Source organism: Lycorma delicatula, chromosome 11, assembly GCF_047948215.1.
Source record: "Lycorma delicatula isolate Av1 chromosome 11, ASM4794821v1, whole genome shotgun sequence".
NCBI classification, from domain to species: domain Eukaryota; kingdom Metazoa; phylum Arthropoda; class Insecta; order Hemiptera; family Fulgoridae; genus Lycorma; species Lycorma delicatula.
This window is the reverse complement of record NC_134465.1, coordinates 13,685,312-13,703,673: the sequence shown is the minus strand read 5'-3', so window position 1 is coordinate 13,703,673 and position 18,362 is coordinate 13,685,312. Positions and strand designations below refer to the sequence as shown.

Genomic DNA, 18,362 nt, shown 5'->3' with positions numbered 1-18,362 from the left:
TTAATATTTTTATTCATTTCCTTCTGAATTTTTGCCTTAAAAATTTTGTTTGAATTCAAACGAAGCAAGCCGAAAATGAAGTTTTGGAAGGAACAATTTCTAAAGAATTACTTAAAAATGAGTGAAAAACAGGAAAAAATAATGCACCTGTCTTGTTACATACACACGGTCATTAAACTTGTCTGATAACTGAAGTAAATGGTTCCTAATCACGTTGTATCAGGAATTACAATCTTGAAATGATTGAAAGAACATCTCCTGCCACCTCTTGGAATTTATAAGTAAATATGTGAAGACAAATAGCCGGTCACAATCAGAGACCCTTATTTGGGGTTTTGCCCTCAAGCATAAGCACAGGTAGTCCATATATGGGTTTCCACCTGTGAAGGGTTAAAACATATTTACGATTATAAGAAAAAATAAAGAAAACAAAAAGTCACAGTTTTTAGTGTATTAAGTAGTTTTATCTATTATACAATGGATAAAAAAAAGGTAATGTTAATAGATAGTTATTAATAATTAGATGAATGTTGAGATATATATATATATATATATATATATTTATTTTTATTTATTTTTTTTTTTTTTTATGAAACAGTAAAATTGTTTATTTTTTTAATGTAAGCTAGTGAAAATGAATTCTTTGTATATTTTTTTAATGCTTTAAATATAGATTTTTCTTTTTTTATTACTAATTTATATTGAAATATTTTCTTTGTTTCCCCATTTACAGTATTTATTGCCTTACTTGTAAATATGTTCTGTAAAATTTGGAATTTTAAACACGATTGTATTTATAACAGCCAGAATAAAATGTGAAATGGACATTTGCAATTTCATAATGTGTAATGTAACATGTGTTTCAAAATGAATATCTGGATTTTAAAGTATATGTATTATGTTTCACTTACATTGATAAATTAATTATACGTGAAATGAAAGTGCAACTTAACAGTTTTTTCTATTAGTGTTCAGTGCGAGTACCATTCATCACACGGCACGTATCCAGCTGACAGGAGAGTCCATCCTCTACTTTAATGAACAAGTCTGGAGTAATTGATGCAAAGCTGCATCCATTCTTTGTCTCATGTTGAGTAGGTCAGTTGGTAACAGTGGCACATATACTTGATTCTTTATAAATCCCCAAAGAAAAAAAATCGCGTGCGGTTAGATCGGGTGAATGTGGAAGCCGTGGCAAACAAGTTCTATCATCTATTCCTGGTGGCTGATCAAGCGGTTGGGGAGAATTTCATTCAACCGATCACGTACAGTATTGTGCCAGTGAAGAGACATACCAACTTGTTGCCAAATAAAGTTCAGTGGTTCGTATTGCGGTTGAGGAAAGAGCCGTAGTTGTATAACAATATGGTTCATTCTAGATATATTTTCTTCCGCAAAAAGAATGGCCTGTAAACTTGCTGTTAGGATACAACAAAAAAAAAACATTCAGTTTTGGGGAGTCTTGTTCACACTGCAATATTTTATGAGAGTTTTCTGATTCCCAGATATGCACATTATGAGAATTTACTTTACTATTAATGTGAAATGTTGATTCATCACTGAATAATACAACACGATAAAGAAAGTTTTTATCGTCGCAGTGCATCATTTCATTTGTGAAACTATTTGGCAAACCATAACCTGTGGGCTTTAGAGCTTGTAACAGCTGTAAACAATATGGATGCAGTTGTAAGTGTTTCCTTAAAACCCTTTGTACAGACATCACTGTAATTGTTAGTTAGTAGCTATCCTTTCTAATGGATTTTCTAGGACTATACACAATAGACTCTCTTACATGCTTCAGCATTGCCTTCGGAGACACTCCGTCATCCTGTACTCTTCTCTTTATAAATACAGCCAGTGGTTTCAAATTGTTTATACTATCTATGATTGTTATGTCGCTTGGGAAATCACAACAGAACTTCAAATGGAATGCATGTTGAATGGTAATTACAGATTCACACCTTGCAAACTGCAAAACACAGACCGCTTTCTGTTGGGGATGGTTGCCATCTTTGCAACTAGTGCTTTCAAGCGGAAGATACAGGAAACAGTTTACGAGCTAGCACACAGATAAAACTGTTTTGAGTTGCTCTTTCATTTCACGTATAATTAATCAATGTGCGTCAAACTTGAGAAATATTACACAGTTTTAAAACCCTGATATTCATTTTGAAACACACGGTACTGCTAATATCGACAGTTACTGGTGAAGGTTAAAGAAGTTTTTCATTAGACGTACATGAAGGGGAGTAGAATGAAAACCTTAAAAATGTGGTAAAAATTTCAAACATAGTGCTAAAGTTGCGACATATAATGTTTATCAGATGAAAAGAAGTCAATATGTGGCAACATGTGCCATCAAGCATAGTATCTTGTCTTAGCATTAATGCAATGATAGTTTCAAAGTGGAACAGTATTTTGTGATTTTTTTTTTATTAGCATAGAGGTGAAGCCCATCAAAATTCATTGACAAATGAAAGTTTATTGTATATATATATATATATATATATATATAATATATTGATGGTGATGTAAATGTAATGTACATTTGAATTAGAAAGTTTTTAAATTGTGTTTGTTTTGTAACAGACTCTGCTTAACTAGTTTAAGGAAGGTAAGTTTTGATGAAAGCTTTGCAACGGTTGAAATCTTGGTGAAACAAAATCTGAAGAAATAACAGTGAATGAAATAGCAACATGTCTGAATATGGGCTACGATTAGCCGACTTTTTTTTTTTTCTTTTCCCTGTTTAGCCACCGGTAACTACTGTTTAGATAATTCTTCAGAGGATGATATGTATGAGTGTAAATGAAGTGTAGTCTTGTACATTCTCAGTTCGACCATTCCTGAGATGTGTGGTTAATTGAAACCCAACCACCAAAGAACACCGGTATCCACAATCTAGTATTCAAATCCATGTAAAAATAACTGGCTTTACTAGGTCTTGAACGCTGTAACTCTCGACTTCCAAATCAGCTGATTTGGGAAGACGCATTCACCACTAGACCAACCCGGTGGGTTACGATTAGCAGACTGAATTATCTGAACATCACCGTCATGTTCTGCAGTTCTATAAAGCATTTAATGTAGGTGCCGTGCCGGTTAAAGTGAGGAATTGATGCCTGGAACAATTCCTGATATGTTGACGCCTGCATCAATTTTTGTTGCACTTTGAAACAGAAAGCGATTACTTCCTAGCAAGAATTTTCACTGGAGAAAAAACCAGAGTCTTCTAACACTGACTGGAGACCAAGAAAGTTAGAAAGGAATGACACACTATAGCTTCTTTTAGATGCATGTATGAACTGAGATTGTGACATGATTTTATGAGTTTTTAATGTATTTTTAAGGTTTTCATTTGACCTCTCCAACATACTTCACCATAATTATACAAATAATTCTAAAAAAAAACTTGTATAAAACTTGTCATATATATACCTGCCTGTTCCTTCAAAAGTAATTTTCATGTAACAGGCTTGGATTTTGGCTCCAATAAATCTTTACTTCAATTTCTCATAAAAATGAATAAAAGATCTAAAATGTTACAGTGTTTTTCTTTTTTTTTTAGGCTTGATTATCTCTTCTTCCATAATAAACCCGGCATGAAATTTTGTTATTCTTAAGAATGGCTGTGTCATTCTTTAGAATGTATCAAATCATGTCACCTACAGTAAAGTTATGCTGCCTACTGCAAGATTGTATTACCTAATATATATATATATAATTTATATTTATACAAAGATTTTTTTTTCAATTTCTGTTACTGAGAATGTAGATTATTTTATCGATTTTTTTTTTGATTTTTTTTATTCAGATTATTATGAAGTTGAATTCTGATATTTTTTTGCATCATATTTTCTTATTAGCACTATTATGTAAAGTAGTATGAAAATTAAATAATATTTCAGCTTTTCCTGTTTATGTATTGTGAAGGTCTGTTATAGAGAGTACAGAAGTATGCTAGTAATGAGGAATTTATCATTTATGTGTTATTAAAAAGTTGCTTTTTTCAATGAGATTATTTATCTTGCTGTTACGAGGGGTTTAAATATTAGTAGGTTTTGAATATGTGATAATTGAACTGATGTACACATTACTTATTTAGAAAAGTTAGTTTCATATTTTACATTAAATTATCTTCATAGTAGTACTCTCCTTTGGCAGCTGTTCACTAACAAAGTTTCTGGTAATGCTTATAGAATTAAATCCTAGAAATTTTCTTTAGTCACTTTATCATGTCAACAGCATATTATTGGTGTCCTGTAGTGCTTTTTTTTTAGAATTTTTCTTGAGCGAGGTACCAAATAATATCAGCTGATGTTAAATCGGGAGGGAATGATAAATGCTTCAAAGATATTAACTACATCATGTCGTGCTAGATTAATAATAATCAGTATGAATATGCAGGCACATATTGTCATTCATTAGTACCTAATTATTATTTCACATTTTTTTTCAAATGTTTCCTTTAATAGCATTCTGTATATAACAAAGAATATCATTGTTTATTTCTTTATTCATTCCTTCAGTTCCTGGTTCTAACTTATTGTGAAAACTACCTGTGAATAAAAAAAAAATTAAAGTTCTCCTTTGCTTCTGTCTAAATGAAATAGTTTCGATTGATGGTGATAGTAATTTGAATTCCAATGTTTGAAATGTTATTTGTATGTTATATATAAATCAATAAATCATATTTCCTCTAATTATATTGTCCACAAAATTTTTATCTTGGTTAGCTATGCAAGGTGTCCCTTAGTACGGTGTCATTTCTATACAGACAATATTTTTTTTAAACATTTAATGTAAAGAATTTTCAGATCATTTTTGAATCTCTTCTATTAGATTTCTATTCAGATTTTCTTTTGAATGTTATCAGTTTTTTTTAATTTTTGTTGCACAGTGTATGAACACCTTTGAATACCAACGCTAATATTACCTTTACAGGAAAGGCTTGTGCCTTATCATAAGTTTTTATTTCCATTTTCATCATATGTTTTTTCAAAATCATCTCAAATGTTGTTTCAAAGAAACATTAATTTTAATAATAAATATTGATTATTGAAGTAGATAGTTTAAAAACAAGAAGAGCGACAAGAAGTCACTACTTCACAGGTTAGACTGCTGTGTTTACTTGTAAGTATCATGAATGTCATTTCATCCTTTGTGTATGAATGATACTAGACTCAGCCTCTTAAACTTCACTGATGTTCAATATAGATCGACATCTCTACATAGATGTCGAGTTTTACAGAGTACAATACACATTATGAGATTTGTATGCTGAATTACGATTTCAGGAAGTTTTATAGTTAATATTGTTGTGGAATACATAAACGTAAAATATGGCAATAAGATGAATTTTTTGGGGAAATTTTTTATTGAGTTAGAATTTCTTCTCGTTTTAACAGACTTTCACTGAACAAGACTGTACAGAATACAAAAATTGTTGATTGTTGCATGTATCAGTTCTTTTTATTTATTAAAAAGAATATATATAAACGTGTAGGAATTTGAGTTAATATTTTCTGTAAAATCATGGATTAACAAGAATAAAATTATGTAGAATGCTTGTTTATTGTAGTTATTTTTTACCTTATGTTTTTTTATTTTCTGATTATTTTATTTTTTGTTAATTTTGTTGTATTAGTATTGCTAGTATGTGTTGTTTTGTGTTCCTCTTTTAATGGTGGTAAAGGTGTCATCGCATCCACATTTGAGTCAAGCACTTCGTGGTGTCGGCACTAGTAATTCACCAACACCGAGCCCATCTCCTCCTACTACTGTTTCTGTCACCGTTGCCGCGTCAACAAATACTACAACCACAATTACAATGACTAGTACGACATCTTCATCGCCTATCACATCCGCAGCATCTAATGTCATTACCGATGGAACAAACACAAACGCAGTAGTATCATCTTCATCCGGTTCCGGCACGGCATCGAGCAGCGGATCATCGACGTCATTGATCAAGAGTCTTCTAGCCAACAAGGTAACCGATCCTCCCCACTATAGTTGTGCAACATCGTCTGCATCGAGTTTGGTTTCTGGAATTACTGGTCCGACCCGTTGCCTGGCTATCGAGCGTGCTCAACAGGTAATGTAAATATAATTAAAGCAGTCTTAAATGGTGTCAAGAATTGAAAAGGGAATAATTATTAGCCCACTGCTTGCTAAGAATGAGGGGGCTTTTGGCTATGCAAAATTATCATTAAAAGCATTCTTCTTTTTCAAGATGCAGCTTTGAATAAAAAATATTCTCAGAAAGCAGTATTTATTAATAAGCAAATGACTATTTTAATTTCCTTATTTAATCAGAAGAATCTATTTTTGTTTTTTCTAGTATATTGAGCTTTCATCCTTCTGTTATTTGCTCTTTCGTAAACCATGATTGCATCACCGTTTACATTTTTAAAAAAATTGTCTTTATCATTTAAATTTGGTTTTACCCGAATTTATTAATCTACAATGAAGTTTCAAATTACAGTCCTGGCTGACTATTCTAAAAAGATTTATTTTTGTTTCAAGTTTTCTTAAAATAGCCATCAAAAGTTTTTTTCCATACCGTACGGTTGTAATCTTAGTTGTATATCCTTGGGTTTTTTCTACGTATAAATAAATATTGGAAAACAATATACTATGTTTATAATATTTGAAAAGAAAACAATTGAAGATATATATCGGAAAAGAAATTATTGCTGATGTTTGATTATAGGAAGAGAATTCATCGGCTTGTCGATAATAATCAACCCAAAATAGAAAGAGCAGCTTTTATGTTTTGGAATAAAGATTAGTGTAAGAAATATTTACTGTTTTATTGCTGATTTATCAGTTTAGCTCTATTCTTTCATCTTAAGTGAAATATGAAAACTCTACAAAAAAAATTTTCTCCTCCTGGTTTTTATTTCATTATAGTTTTTTGAATCATCTCTTTTGAAACGTGTAATTTTTATTATGTATTAAGTTTTTTATGGCATTAATGCATAGTTCTGTGCATGCATATCATAAATTTCTTTATTACTTGTATTTATTTTGCTGCTATAGAAAAGGGTTAAATTTTATGAAAATACTGTTCTTTTATGGGTTGATATAATGCACTACAGCTTTGTTTGAGTATATGTTTCATAGTCATTTACCAGTCCATTCCTAGAAGTATTTTTTCTCATTGTACAGTCATAATTATTGTGTATGAATCACATGTTATTCTTATTTGGTTCTCTGCTAACACTAAATGTCTAAGCAAAGCAAAATAAAGTATAAATACAGTTTCTTTCTTCTTGTAGAATTTTCTTTCTGGATCACCTTGAAAAGATCAGTTTCTATATGTTTCCAGATTTATCGATTCATATTGATTTGTAACAAAAGAATTTTTAAATTGTAATTTAGAAGCGCATACTGTGTGCGTAAAATCGCCGTATGTCTGGTCATGCTCCTTGGTGATCATCTCACAGGTGATGTAAAGTTTTAAAGTGCATGAAAATGTGTGGTTTGGTTTTTTTTATTGTGTTTTTGATTGCCAGATATTTATTTCCACTAGCATATTATATTTTGCATGTTTATTTTGTAGTTGAGTGCTATTAGTCAGTTTAATAAATTTAAATCAGCCAGTCTTCTAATTCACTAACTCTTGATCTCTTTAATTTTCTGCTGAAAAGGAAGAAGAGAAAGAAGATGAATGAGGGAGAGAAAAGAGGATGAGCGCTGTTAAGATGTTTTTTTTTTAAAAACAAGAAAGTTTTTCATCATCGATCTTTGTTGTGGCCTCCTTTCCTGTGTTATAATTTCCTTTGTTTGATGTCCTTTGTTGTCATTTTCCTTTCCTTCCTTCATCAGTACTAACAATATTTTTGTTAAGAATCTACATTACTAATATTAGTTTTTAGTTATATAATTATTATTTTAATTGTCTTGATAAATTATACATAATTTTCATGTATACTCTGAATTCTCTTAGTCTTCTCTTGCCCCCCAAAACGAATTCATTGTTATTTGATAAATATAATCAAAATTTAATAAATAGGATGTCCATTTGGGCAAATTTTTTAAACCAATTTATCAAATAAATTTACTTTTGTTGTGTAATACAGCAAGCTGTGAGCTTAATTAATCTTCAAAGTAAAAAATGACATTTTCTATTATTTCATAACCTTCATCACGGTGACAGCATGTATTGTTGTGTACCATTATATACATTTAGCATAATAAAACAAACATTTTGAAATATTAAAAATACTTGAAAAGGTCTTTTCAGAATTCTTTTTTTGGAAATTAAGTATTAAGGTTGGAGTCTACTCTTAATACAGTAAAAAAAATCTTGTAGAATTTTTTTTAGCGATTCTTATTTTATGGAATGTGCTCTTTTTACTGTGTAATCATTTCTTTCCCTGTTGATCACAAAAATTTTAATTAAATAAAATATAAGCCTGTTTTTATGGCAATATTTTGTATTTTCTCTATGTAAAATACAAAATTCAATAGCTTGTATCTCATAAAAGAAAAATGATAAAAATATGAATATTTTGCCATTTTAAACCTCGATATTCTATTTAGTTCACATTTCATCCTACAGGTTACCCTACATAGGACATTGTTAAAACCATGCAATAAAATTGGCAGGTGCTATGGTAGATTGCAATCTTTAATCTCTGTTTTCTGAAAACTTTAATCTCTGTTTTGTTAACATTAAAAAAAATCATAACTTAAGATGTAATTGAGATAATTGCATGAATTTTTTTACATTGAACAGAAAATATTTGTCTAGATGCATGTGATAATCCTCTTGTATATACAATTATGAGAGAGGGTTGAAATTAAAATGGTGATGATTGTTTGTTTAAAAAATTTGTAAGAAAAATTCTACAAGATGTATTTTTTTGTGCGTATACAACCAAAGACACTAAGTTCTTTTTATTTTGTTTTTTTTTTAAGTTTTTATCTTTAGTAACAAATGAGATACATTTATTCTTGTTGTGAACTGTTTTTTCACCCCAACCCCTAATTTAGGGGTTGTAGTGATGATATTATTCATTTCACTTTAAAGAAATATGCTTTCAGCTTCGTCTAGTTTAAATTTTCTGTTAAAACTTGTATGTTATTATTTTGGTGGTAGTGTGTTGAAATTTTTTGTTGTCTTTGACTGCTATTGATAACTGGATCATTATATGATGCTTCGGCTGTTTGGCTACAACAAATAGTTTTTTCTTGCTGTGTCTCACACAGACTGAATCTGGATAGCTACTGCTCTAGTTTTAATGAACAGTGCAAGTTATTGCAGCAGTAACCTCCTACAATTTTAACATTGATACCATATATGTACTTCATGTCGTGTATTATTTCCAATATGCTTGTTGCGGAACACTTGTACTTTTCTGCATTTTACATGAGTAGAACTCAGACATAATTTGAATTTTATATATACTTGCTCTTAAAAGTTAAAATGAACACCCATTATTCAATTGAAACATCATCTGCCTTTATGAATAAAATGGAAAGTATTTCTGTTAATACCAAATGAGGTTTTCTTCCCTATGATAGCCTTTTTTTTGGCGATTCACATAATACGAATAACTTTTTACTAAAAGATTATCGGGAAGAAGAATTAAAGCAAATAAAATTTGAAACTATCTTCATTTAAAATATTTTTTAGAATTTTGTTTAGGGTTACCTTTTGGTATTCAAATAAAATACAATATAACTTAATAATAACAAGAAATGATCTTTAGGTGTCTATAAATTATAATTTAAATATTTATGTCTATTTATTTAAATATTTGTACATTATTTGTTTGTTGTATTTATGCCTATAAATGTATTTTAATATAAACAGATTTTGATTTGTCCAAGTTTTATTTATACATATCATATGTTAAAGTAGTAACATCTGGGTGAATTTTATTAAGAAATTTAAATTATGATATAGATAGTGCTGAACCGATAGATGAATCAATGCGCATACCGATTTTATAATGTATCAATTTTTATAGGCGTAAATGTGGTCAGCTGTTGTTATTAGTGATAAATAGATAGAAAAATCATAATAAACTGTTACGAGAAAATTAAGTGCTTTTATATTTGTCTGTGAATCGCACTAATTCAATTAAACTATACTACACTTTGTTATACAATAGCAGAAGGAAAGAGAATATATCTTGTTTGAATGCAACAAGTTCACTTGATTAAACAGTTTATACACTTTAGTGAAAATCACTGTGATAACGAGCTAGGCTAAATAGCGGATAGTTTGGTGCCAGTCACCCTCTTAAAAGAGGAAACGACTAACTTTGTGTAATGTGTGATTATTTTCATTTTGTTTTTGAAGTATTAGCTGTGATGAAAATGTTTGATGAATTTCATCGATTTTTTACACAGCGATTAAATTCAGTTTGGCTGTGAACGATATGGCTTTTGCAGCACTAATTTAATTATTTTGATCGGATCAGTTTAAGACCCTTTTTATGTATATTTCTTCAGTATAAACAATATGATGAGATAATATTATGCTTTTACTTCAGTTTTGATATTTATTTGATTTTTGCAACCGGCAAATAATTTTATTACAGATGAGCATTAGTTATGATTAAAATTATCGTTAACATGATTTAATTGTTTTTCTGTTAGTTTTAAATATTAACATTTTTATTTGATGTAATATATTTACCATTAACTTCAGATTGATTTTGTATATTTAGTCTAATATTGTGGATTTGTTCATTTTTTACTTTTTTTTAATATAATTTTGTGTAACATTTTTATTTATTAGTAACCCATTATTATTTAATTATATTTTTTTTTATGTGAATAACCTTTTTTCATGCTTTTGTCTAAAATTGCATTATATTGCTTGCATTAATATAAATTATATTGAAACAGGAAAAGAGGTTTGTTTTTTATATTTCATTTTCTTATTGTTATTTTAATAAATATTAGTTATTTATTTTGGGGAAAATTACTATGTGCTATTTGATTTAATATTTTTTAAGTTCATTGATATTATTATCGACAGTACTGGTGGTTAAATGATCTGTTAATAATTCATTTCGATCGCACTTTATTTTATTCTTTTCTATTTGAAAATAATATTAATCCTTTTACAATTTACTGCTTCTGTTATTTTTTTTTTAAATACTCGAAGATTTTTACTGAATAAAATCTATCTATTACTGCATAACAGTTATCATTTTTCAATGTTATTCAGATGCAATGATGATTCACTATGCTGATAAATTATATGAATTTAAAAACTATTGTAAACAGACTTGAAAAAAAATGAAATTCTCAGTTTTACCTATATGGCTTTTTTTAATGTAAATTTATGTCAATTTTTTTTTTTTATCAAATTCATTGATTTTGGATAATCCATTTCTTTTTTTGTATAGGAAGTTCATCCTGCAGTGCTGTTGTAAGCTTATTTCTGTTAACTTTCAGTGTAAACAGTAAACAATTTTTAGAACAAAATTAAACAATGAAAGATGTGATTATAAGATAATTTTTTATCTGTTTTTGATCACCATCGCTATACATTTCTTAATTAAATGTTTTTTGGCCTTTTTTTCAAATAAAAGCAGTTTTTTATCTTACCCAGATTTTAAATAAAATTAAATTAAAAAATTGTTTAACTTTCAAAAAAATTAAACCGCATGAAAAATCGGACAAAAAAGTAAAAACTTAATGCTTTTTCAAGTCTTTTAATTTTCCTCATAGGAAATAGTCCTTTCTTCATAGCAAATTTCATTTCTAACCAGAAATTACAAAAATATATAAAACAGAACTGCAGTAATGTATCAGTAAAGAAAACAAATAATACATTTGTGTTTGATCCCAATCTTCTGTGGCACTTTCTCCTCGGGTCTATCTTATTATCCTTGATCCTCCTTTCTTTTTTACCCTTGATTCCTTCTTTCCCAGATAAATATTCTGGGATTCATATCGACTGCTATTCTGACCTCGTTCATGGAATTGTGCCGTTATGCAGTAGTTAGGCCAGTTGCTTCTTAGTAAAACAGCAGCACTGTCTTTAGTATTAGCAAAGATGCTAGTTTGCTATCCCTGATAGTTGAATTTACCCGATAGATGAGATTCAAGATACTGGATCTTCCACTTCTCTAAAATTAGACTATCTAATTATCAATTTTTGATAATCTAATTATCTAATTATCTATTTATCATTTTATAATCTTTTTTTCCTAAATAAAAAACAATGTATATTAGTTTTATGATTAAGATGCGAGTTATGGTTTACAAAATAATGAGAATTATTATTTATATTACATATTATATAATGTAAAATACAGATTAGTAGCTGGTTATGGTTATTACTTAATAAATATTATAATAATATATTATAGTAATAATTACTGAAAAGAAACTTAATTTTTAATCATTTTTTTATATTTAAATCATAACTAAGATTGCTGTTCAATTTATAAGGACTTTTTTTTATTATTCATTAGCGTTGTTAAAGAATTTGTTCCTAGGACATACCAGGTGTCGCATAAAAGATCTTAAAATTGCTAAAAGAAGTTTTCCTTACTTAAAGTTCTGTTGATCATCACATTTTTAGTTGTTAATGTATGCACACATATTTTCCTAGTGATAATTCTTTTATTTTTTGATAATGTTTCAAACTCTGCTTTTTGTTAGGTTTCAACAGAATTTGAAACTTTTGAATTTAATATTTTCCTGTACTAGATAATGTAGTAAAATATGAAGAGCTTCGCAGGATATTTATTCGGTTGTTACTTTTACAGTCTGAAATTGAAGTAATTTAAGTGAAAGTTTGATTTATTGAAAGGCTAAAAGAAACTCGATCACTGTTTGTGTTCTATATGATATTTATATATAGATTATTTCTATTTTTAATCTCATTTTTCCCACTACTAAGGTAATTCCTTTTATTGATAAAAAAAATAAAATTTAATGATTAGATATCTTTTTAATTAAGCATTGTATTATAGGTTACACAAAGGCAGAGGTTGTTACAACAACAACAGTTATTGCAGACATCAGTACAAGGATCGACTGTCGTTCAATCTGTTCAGTCGACTGTAACTTCAGCACTCGCGCAAGTTAGATCGCCAACTTCTAGTCCTGTACCAGCTACAGTCGCTGTAACATTTGTCAATTCTGTACCTAAGTTAGTTTCTGGAAAACCTGTTATATCAAGGATAAATGGTGCAAGAGCAACTATTAAACAAATTGAAGCTGCTGTTGTAAGTATTATTTATAATTTAAAAATAATATGTATTTTAATATTTTGAAATTTTACTGGGCCCATTGTCGGTGGTAGTTTTTGGATTGAAATTTTATAATTTTCTCATTATCGACATAAGCACTAATCATTCAAATGTAGTTTTTCTGTGAAAGATCTGTCTGTATCTTTTAGGTAAAGACAAAATTTTACAATTTTAATTATGACTTGATAAATTGAAATGTTTATTACAATTTATGTGTTTTTTTTTTACTTTTCAATTTCTAAACTCAAAAGTGAATCGCACAAGAATAAGTCTTGAATTTTTGTTAATTTCATGAGGTTCCATATTCGTAACAAAGTTACAAGCATTAAGAATGTTAATATCATTTTGTTTTAGTAGTTATCAGAGACTGTTTAAATAAGCGATTCTTTTTATGAGATATTGTGTACCACATAGGAAGAAAGTAGTTTTAAGTAAACAGATCAGTAGGAAAGGTAAAGTATGTACAGAGTAAAGTATGTGTAGGAATAAAACATGTACAGACAAAGGCATAACTTATGTCGTTTCTAAATTTTTTTGAAAAAGTCAGTACTTGTAGGTCAATAGGTTTTACTTATTTTAAACTTGTGAAGAGTTCTTTTTTTTGACTAAATGTTAAATTACATGAAAGATACATGTCAGGTTTGCTCTTTTATTTTTTTAATGTATTACATTTTTTTAATACAGGAAGCAAAGATACATTCAGAGATGCAAGTACAAATTGTTGCTGAAAGAGAACGAGAGGGTCACAGTCAGAATAGTAGTAATGTAGGCACCAATGATCAACAGATGATAGTAATAAGCTCTACATCAACTGGTACAATCACATCAGTAACAGTGACTGAAAACCATATCGGTGGCCGTATAACACCTCATCATCAGCAGTCGCAGCAGATTACAGTGCGACCAAATTTACCAGTACAGCATGTTGCCCCGGTACCTAATGTTACTAATATAACAAGTGTGACCAGTGCGACAACAATGACTCCTTCATCTAATATTAAACATTATCCTAACACTAGGTTAGATATGGAAGATTCCGATTCGACTGGTAATAATTCATTAGCATCGAGTGGAATTAGAGATAATTGTAGTGCTACAGGTAATTGTTAGATATATTTTTTAACTGTAATTTTGGGGTACTTCATTTAAAATTATCTTGGATGTTAGAACATTATGTTTTAATAATAATAAGGAGTTAATCTGGGTCAACTATACTTTCATAAAAAGCAGAATCGATTAAGTTTTTGAAATTTTGCATTTTCTCCTTTCTGTACTATACTGTAAACTATTTTTCATCAAAGATAGGATTAATTTTTCTTATACTTTAATCCATTTATAAAGAATACTAATCTGTAAATCACAACCTTATTTCAGGAATATTTTGGCTGATGTTGACTCCATATTTTGAATAAGTTTGACTCCAAACTTAAAAAAATTGGAGTCAGTTTACTGGCTCACTGGATGACAAGACATTCCTACAACACAGTTCGAGAATTTAGAATTTGGGAAAGCCCCCCAATATCATGATTTCACATTTGCATGATATGACAATTTGTGGAAGTGACATGACGTCATTCATTTCGTGCATGAGCATAAAGAAAATAGAACTATTAAAAACAAACCTCATCTTCCCTAATTAATTTTAAGGACATTTAGGTGTGTGTGCATGCGTACACATACGTTTGTGTTTGCGTGGGCAGACATAGGGGTTTTCTGGTTTGTTGAACAAAAACAATTGCACTAATATGCAAATTAATCCAAACTTACATTTTATTTAATAAAAAGTAACTATTTAGAAAAAAATTAATTCCTGTATAATTTATGAATACCTAGTAATTAATATATCCTTTATTTTTAATCACTTCATGTACACAATTTGGCGTCAATTCAACAAGTGAACTGCATATTTTTTAATTTCTTTATCATGAAACCAACCTATATTATTGCTTTAGTGAGGAAAATTTTTGTGGTATAATTAATTTTTGAGAGCTGTTTTTTGATTATTGCCCAAAGATTTACAATCTGGTTTAAGTCTGGGGAGTTGCCTGACCACAGGTACACTTTAATGTTTTGTTCTATAAACTTTTTCCAATTTTTGACAGTACAGCATGGTGCAAATTTTGGAACACTTGTTGGCATGTGGAAATTTTTTTTGTATCACAACCTTTTCCTTTAGAATCTTGATATATTCATCGCTTTCAATATACCACCTACTGGAAGTAATGAACAAGGGCCTTCAAATGTGAAACAACCCCTAAAATTTTTTCTGGGGATGTTAAAGTGATTGTTGGATATGAGCCATTGTTGTATTTTCATCTTCAGCTGATGCTTTTCTAACATGTTGAACTCTTTCACCCCTGAACATTAAAATGTGATTTGGTGGAAAACATAACATTTTTCCAGTCTTATTTGTTCCAGTTAAGCATGTGCTTTGGCTCACTATTAATGAATCCTGTGTTGGGAGTAGTTTTTCTTTTACTGCCACATTTGCCTTTCCTTTTAGGTGATAGAGAACTGGTTCTTTAAATTGTTTTGAAATATTTACTTTCCTAGTAACTGCACTAGGAAACATTGTATGATACTGGTTGGTATGATCAGAAAGAGAAGCAATTTTTGAATGCTTTCTTGGAGTTATGTCTGTTATTATACATTTAAGATGCACAGAACAAAAAATATGATTTTGTAATAAAAAATTGAATACCTTTCACAAAGCACTGTGACATGAAAATTGCTAAATAACCAAAGAACAATGATCTCACATTACATGAACTTAAAGAATGGGTGAAGTCAAGCAGTGTAGCGATAACATAGAATTAAACAAAAAATTCCCTGTGTTCAGACTAATTTGCATGCTATTGTTAGTGTATTTACAAATGAATCTCAACTATTCAGTGACGTTTTTCTAGCGTAAACAGAAAGAACTACATGGTCGGTGCATTCGATATGTTTTATTCGAATGTGCTGTCTAGTTAACTTTGCACACAATTATAAATTCATTTTGTATATTATGTGACTGTAATTTCTGACCTTATCATGTTCTTGATAGAATATTGTTCGAGTATGTATTAATTTATTTTTAAACACTTGTAATACTTAGTTTTTTATATCCCTATACATTGTCTTTGGAAAGTAAAAAAACATTACCTCTTAAGAGACATTTCATCTCAGTAGGAAAAATTACAAATTTTGGATTGCCTAAAAAGTAGGAGAAGGCATCATATATTATAAAATCCAAAAATTTAAATTAAGCAACAATCCATACCATACATAAAAATGAACAAAAAATTAGAGATTGTGTTGGTTGTGGTTCTTTCATCTTTGCAAATATTATAGCTCGACCCCAGAAAACCAATATTAGTAAAAATTGAAAAGCTCTTTATATATATATATATTTGGATTTTAAGCTATATATATTTGGATTGAAGATTATTAAAGAAAAATTACAAATCCCAGTAGGTATCGATATCATTAAATAAAAAGCTATAAAAATATACAATTTTTAAAGAAAAATTAGAAATCTACTACCAAATGTAACTGTATTGCTAGCAAGGATTTGGGTGATCAGTTTAAAAAATGCTTCTTGTTGCAAAACATTAAGATACAAGGAGAGCACTTTCTCTGATCATGAAGCCACTAAAACTTACCCAAAGAAATTACAAAACGTTATTGAAGAAGTTGGATATATAGCACATAAAGTGTTTAATGCTGATGAGAATCATCATTATTGTAAAAAATGCCACAGAGAACATTTGTTTCAAAAATTAAGAAGTTACACCTGGTTTTAAGATATCAAAAGACTGGGTAATTTTACTTAGGTGTAGTAATCCTTCAAGTGAGCATGTAGTTTAACCAGTGCTGGTTTACAAAACCTTCAATACTTGTGCAATGAAAAATATTACATCTTTGGCCATTTCTTGACTACGAATAAAAAGGCATGGGATTTATTTTAAAAATGGTTTCAAAATTGTCTTATATCAAATGTAGAAAATTACTTAAAAGAAAAAAAATTAGATTTCAAAGTTCTGCTAATATTGGATAATGCACAAAGTTATCCTAAAGATTAAAACCATCCAAATGTTGAAATAATATTCCTGCTGTTGAATACAACTTCATTACTTTAACCAATAAGCAAGGAGTAATAGCTTTTAAAATTCATTACATCAGACAATCCATGCAGTGGATTTTAAATAAAGTATATGATGAATCTATTGAAATCATGAAGACATGAAAACGCTTTATAAATTTGGACTGTATTAATTTCATAACCTCATTTATAAAAAAAAACTTTGAATGCTTGCTGAAAAGACTTATGGCCTGAGTCAATACAAAGTGTATGTCTAATCGAGCCAACAGAAAACAAAATTTATCAGTAGTAGAAATTTCTAAGTCTACAGGAGAGGAAGGCTTTAAGATATTCAAGAAGTATTGGTGGAAGAGGAAAGTTATGAAGCTAACTTGGTGGAAATTGCATTTGCTATAAACCCAGTTTATTCAAAAAGCAATAGTACACATGGAGGTGATAAAGTGAAACGCTTTAAAAAAGGACTTAACTTAGCAGAAAAATTAGTAATATTTTCTAAATGAAGATTTTTGTCCTAAAAGAAGCAAAATTTAAGAGGGTACTTCAAAAATGCTTAAAAGATCTCTCACCCAAAAGCAAACAAAGATAACATTATTATTATTTTTTTTTTTTTTTTACAAAAAGTAGAGCTTAGAAGATGAAGATATTTCACCAGAAAATAAAAACGCCCTTACTTAGTAAATATAAATGATATTTTTATTCAATTATTACTATAATTATTTACTTAATTATAAAATAAATATATTATAGTTCTTGAACTTTTAAAACCTAATTATTTTAATCTAATGACCATGTTATGTGGGGGTCATCTGTACTTTTGCATGTTTGCAGAGATTTAAGTTTGTAATTAATATTAAAAATATTAAAAAATAAAAAGCCTGCAACTAAAGGATTAACAAATAACCTGATAATCTGTTTTGGTGTATTAGACTGAAAAAGACTGCTGCAAATAGGTTGACCTTTTAAATTATTACAACATTTTTACCTAAGAGTAAATAAATAAATTTTTAATGAAACAAGAATAACAGAATACTTGATTTCTAATA

At 29.1% G+C, this 18,362-nt stretch overlaps 1 protein-coding gene across 5 annotated transcripts in view; it reads left to right on the top strand.

The window, feature by feature from the left end:
* The window catches only part of Bap170 (Brahma associated protein 170kD), a 278,139-nt gene that overhangs the window by 186,681 nt on the left and 73,096 nt on the right, over positions 1-18,362 (top strand). For 4 of the 5 annotated variants that reach the window (XR_012758142.1, XR_012758143.1, XM_075378239.1 and 1 more), the window contains exons 11-13: positions 5,699-6,100; positions 12,957-13,211; positions 13,920-14,334. Coding sequence is in view for 3 of the 5 variants with exons in the window: in XM_075378239.1 (XP_075234354.1) it covers positions 5,699-6,100; positions 12,957-13,211; positions 13,920-14,334 (1,072 nt within the window). In the remaining 2 variants the exon portion in view is untranslated. The remainder of the gene's footprint in view (positions 1-5,698; positions 6,101-12,956; positions 13,212-13,919; positions 14,335-18,362) is intronic. The other variant, XM_075378240.1, reaches the window with a different exon arrangement.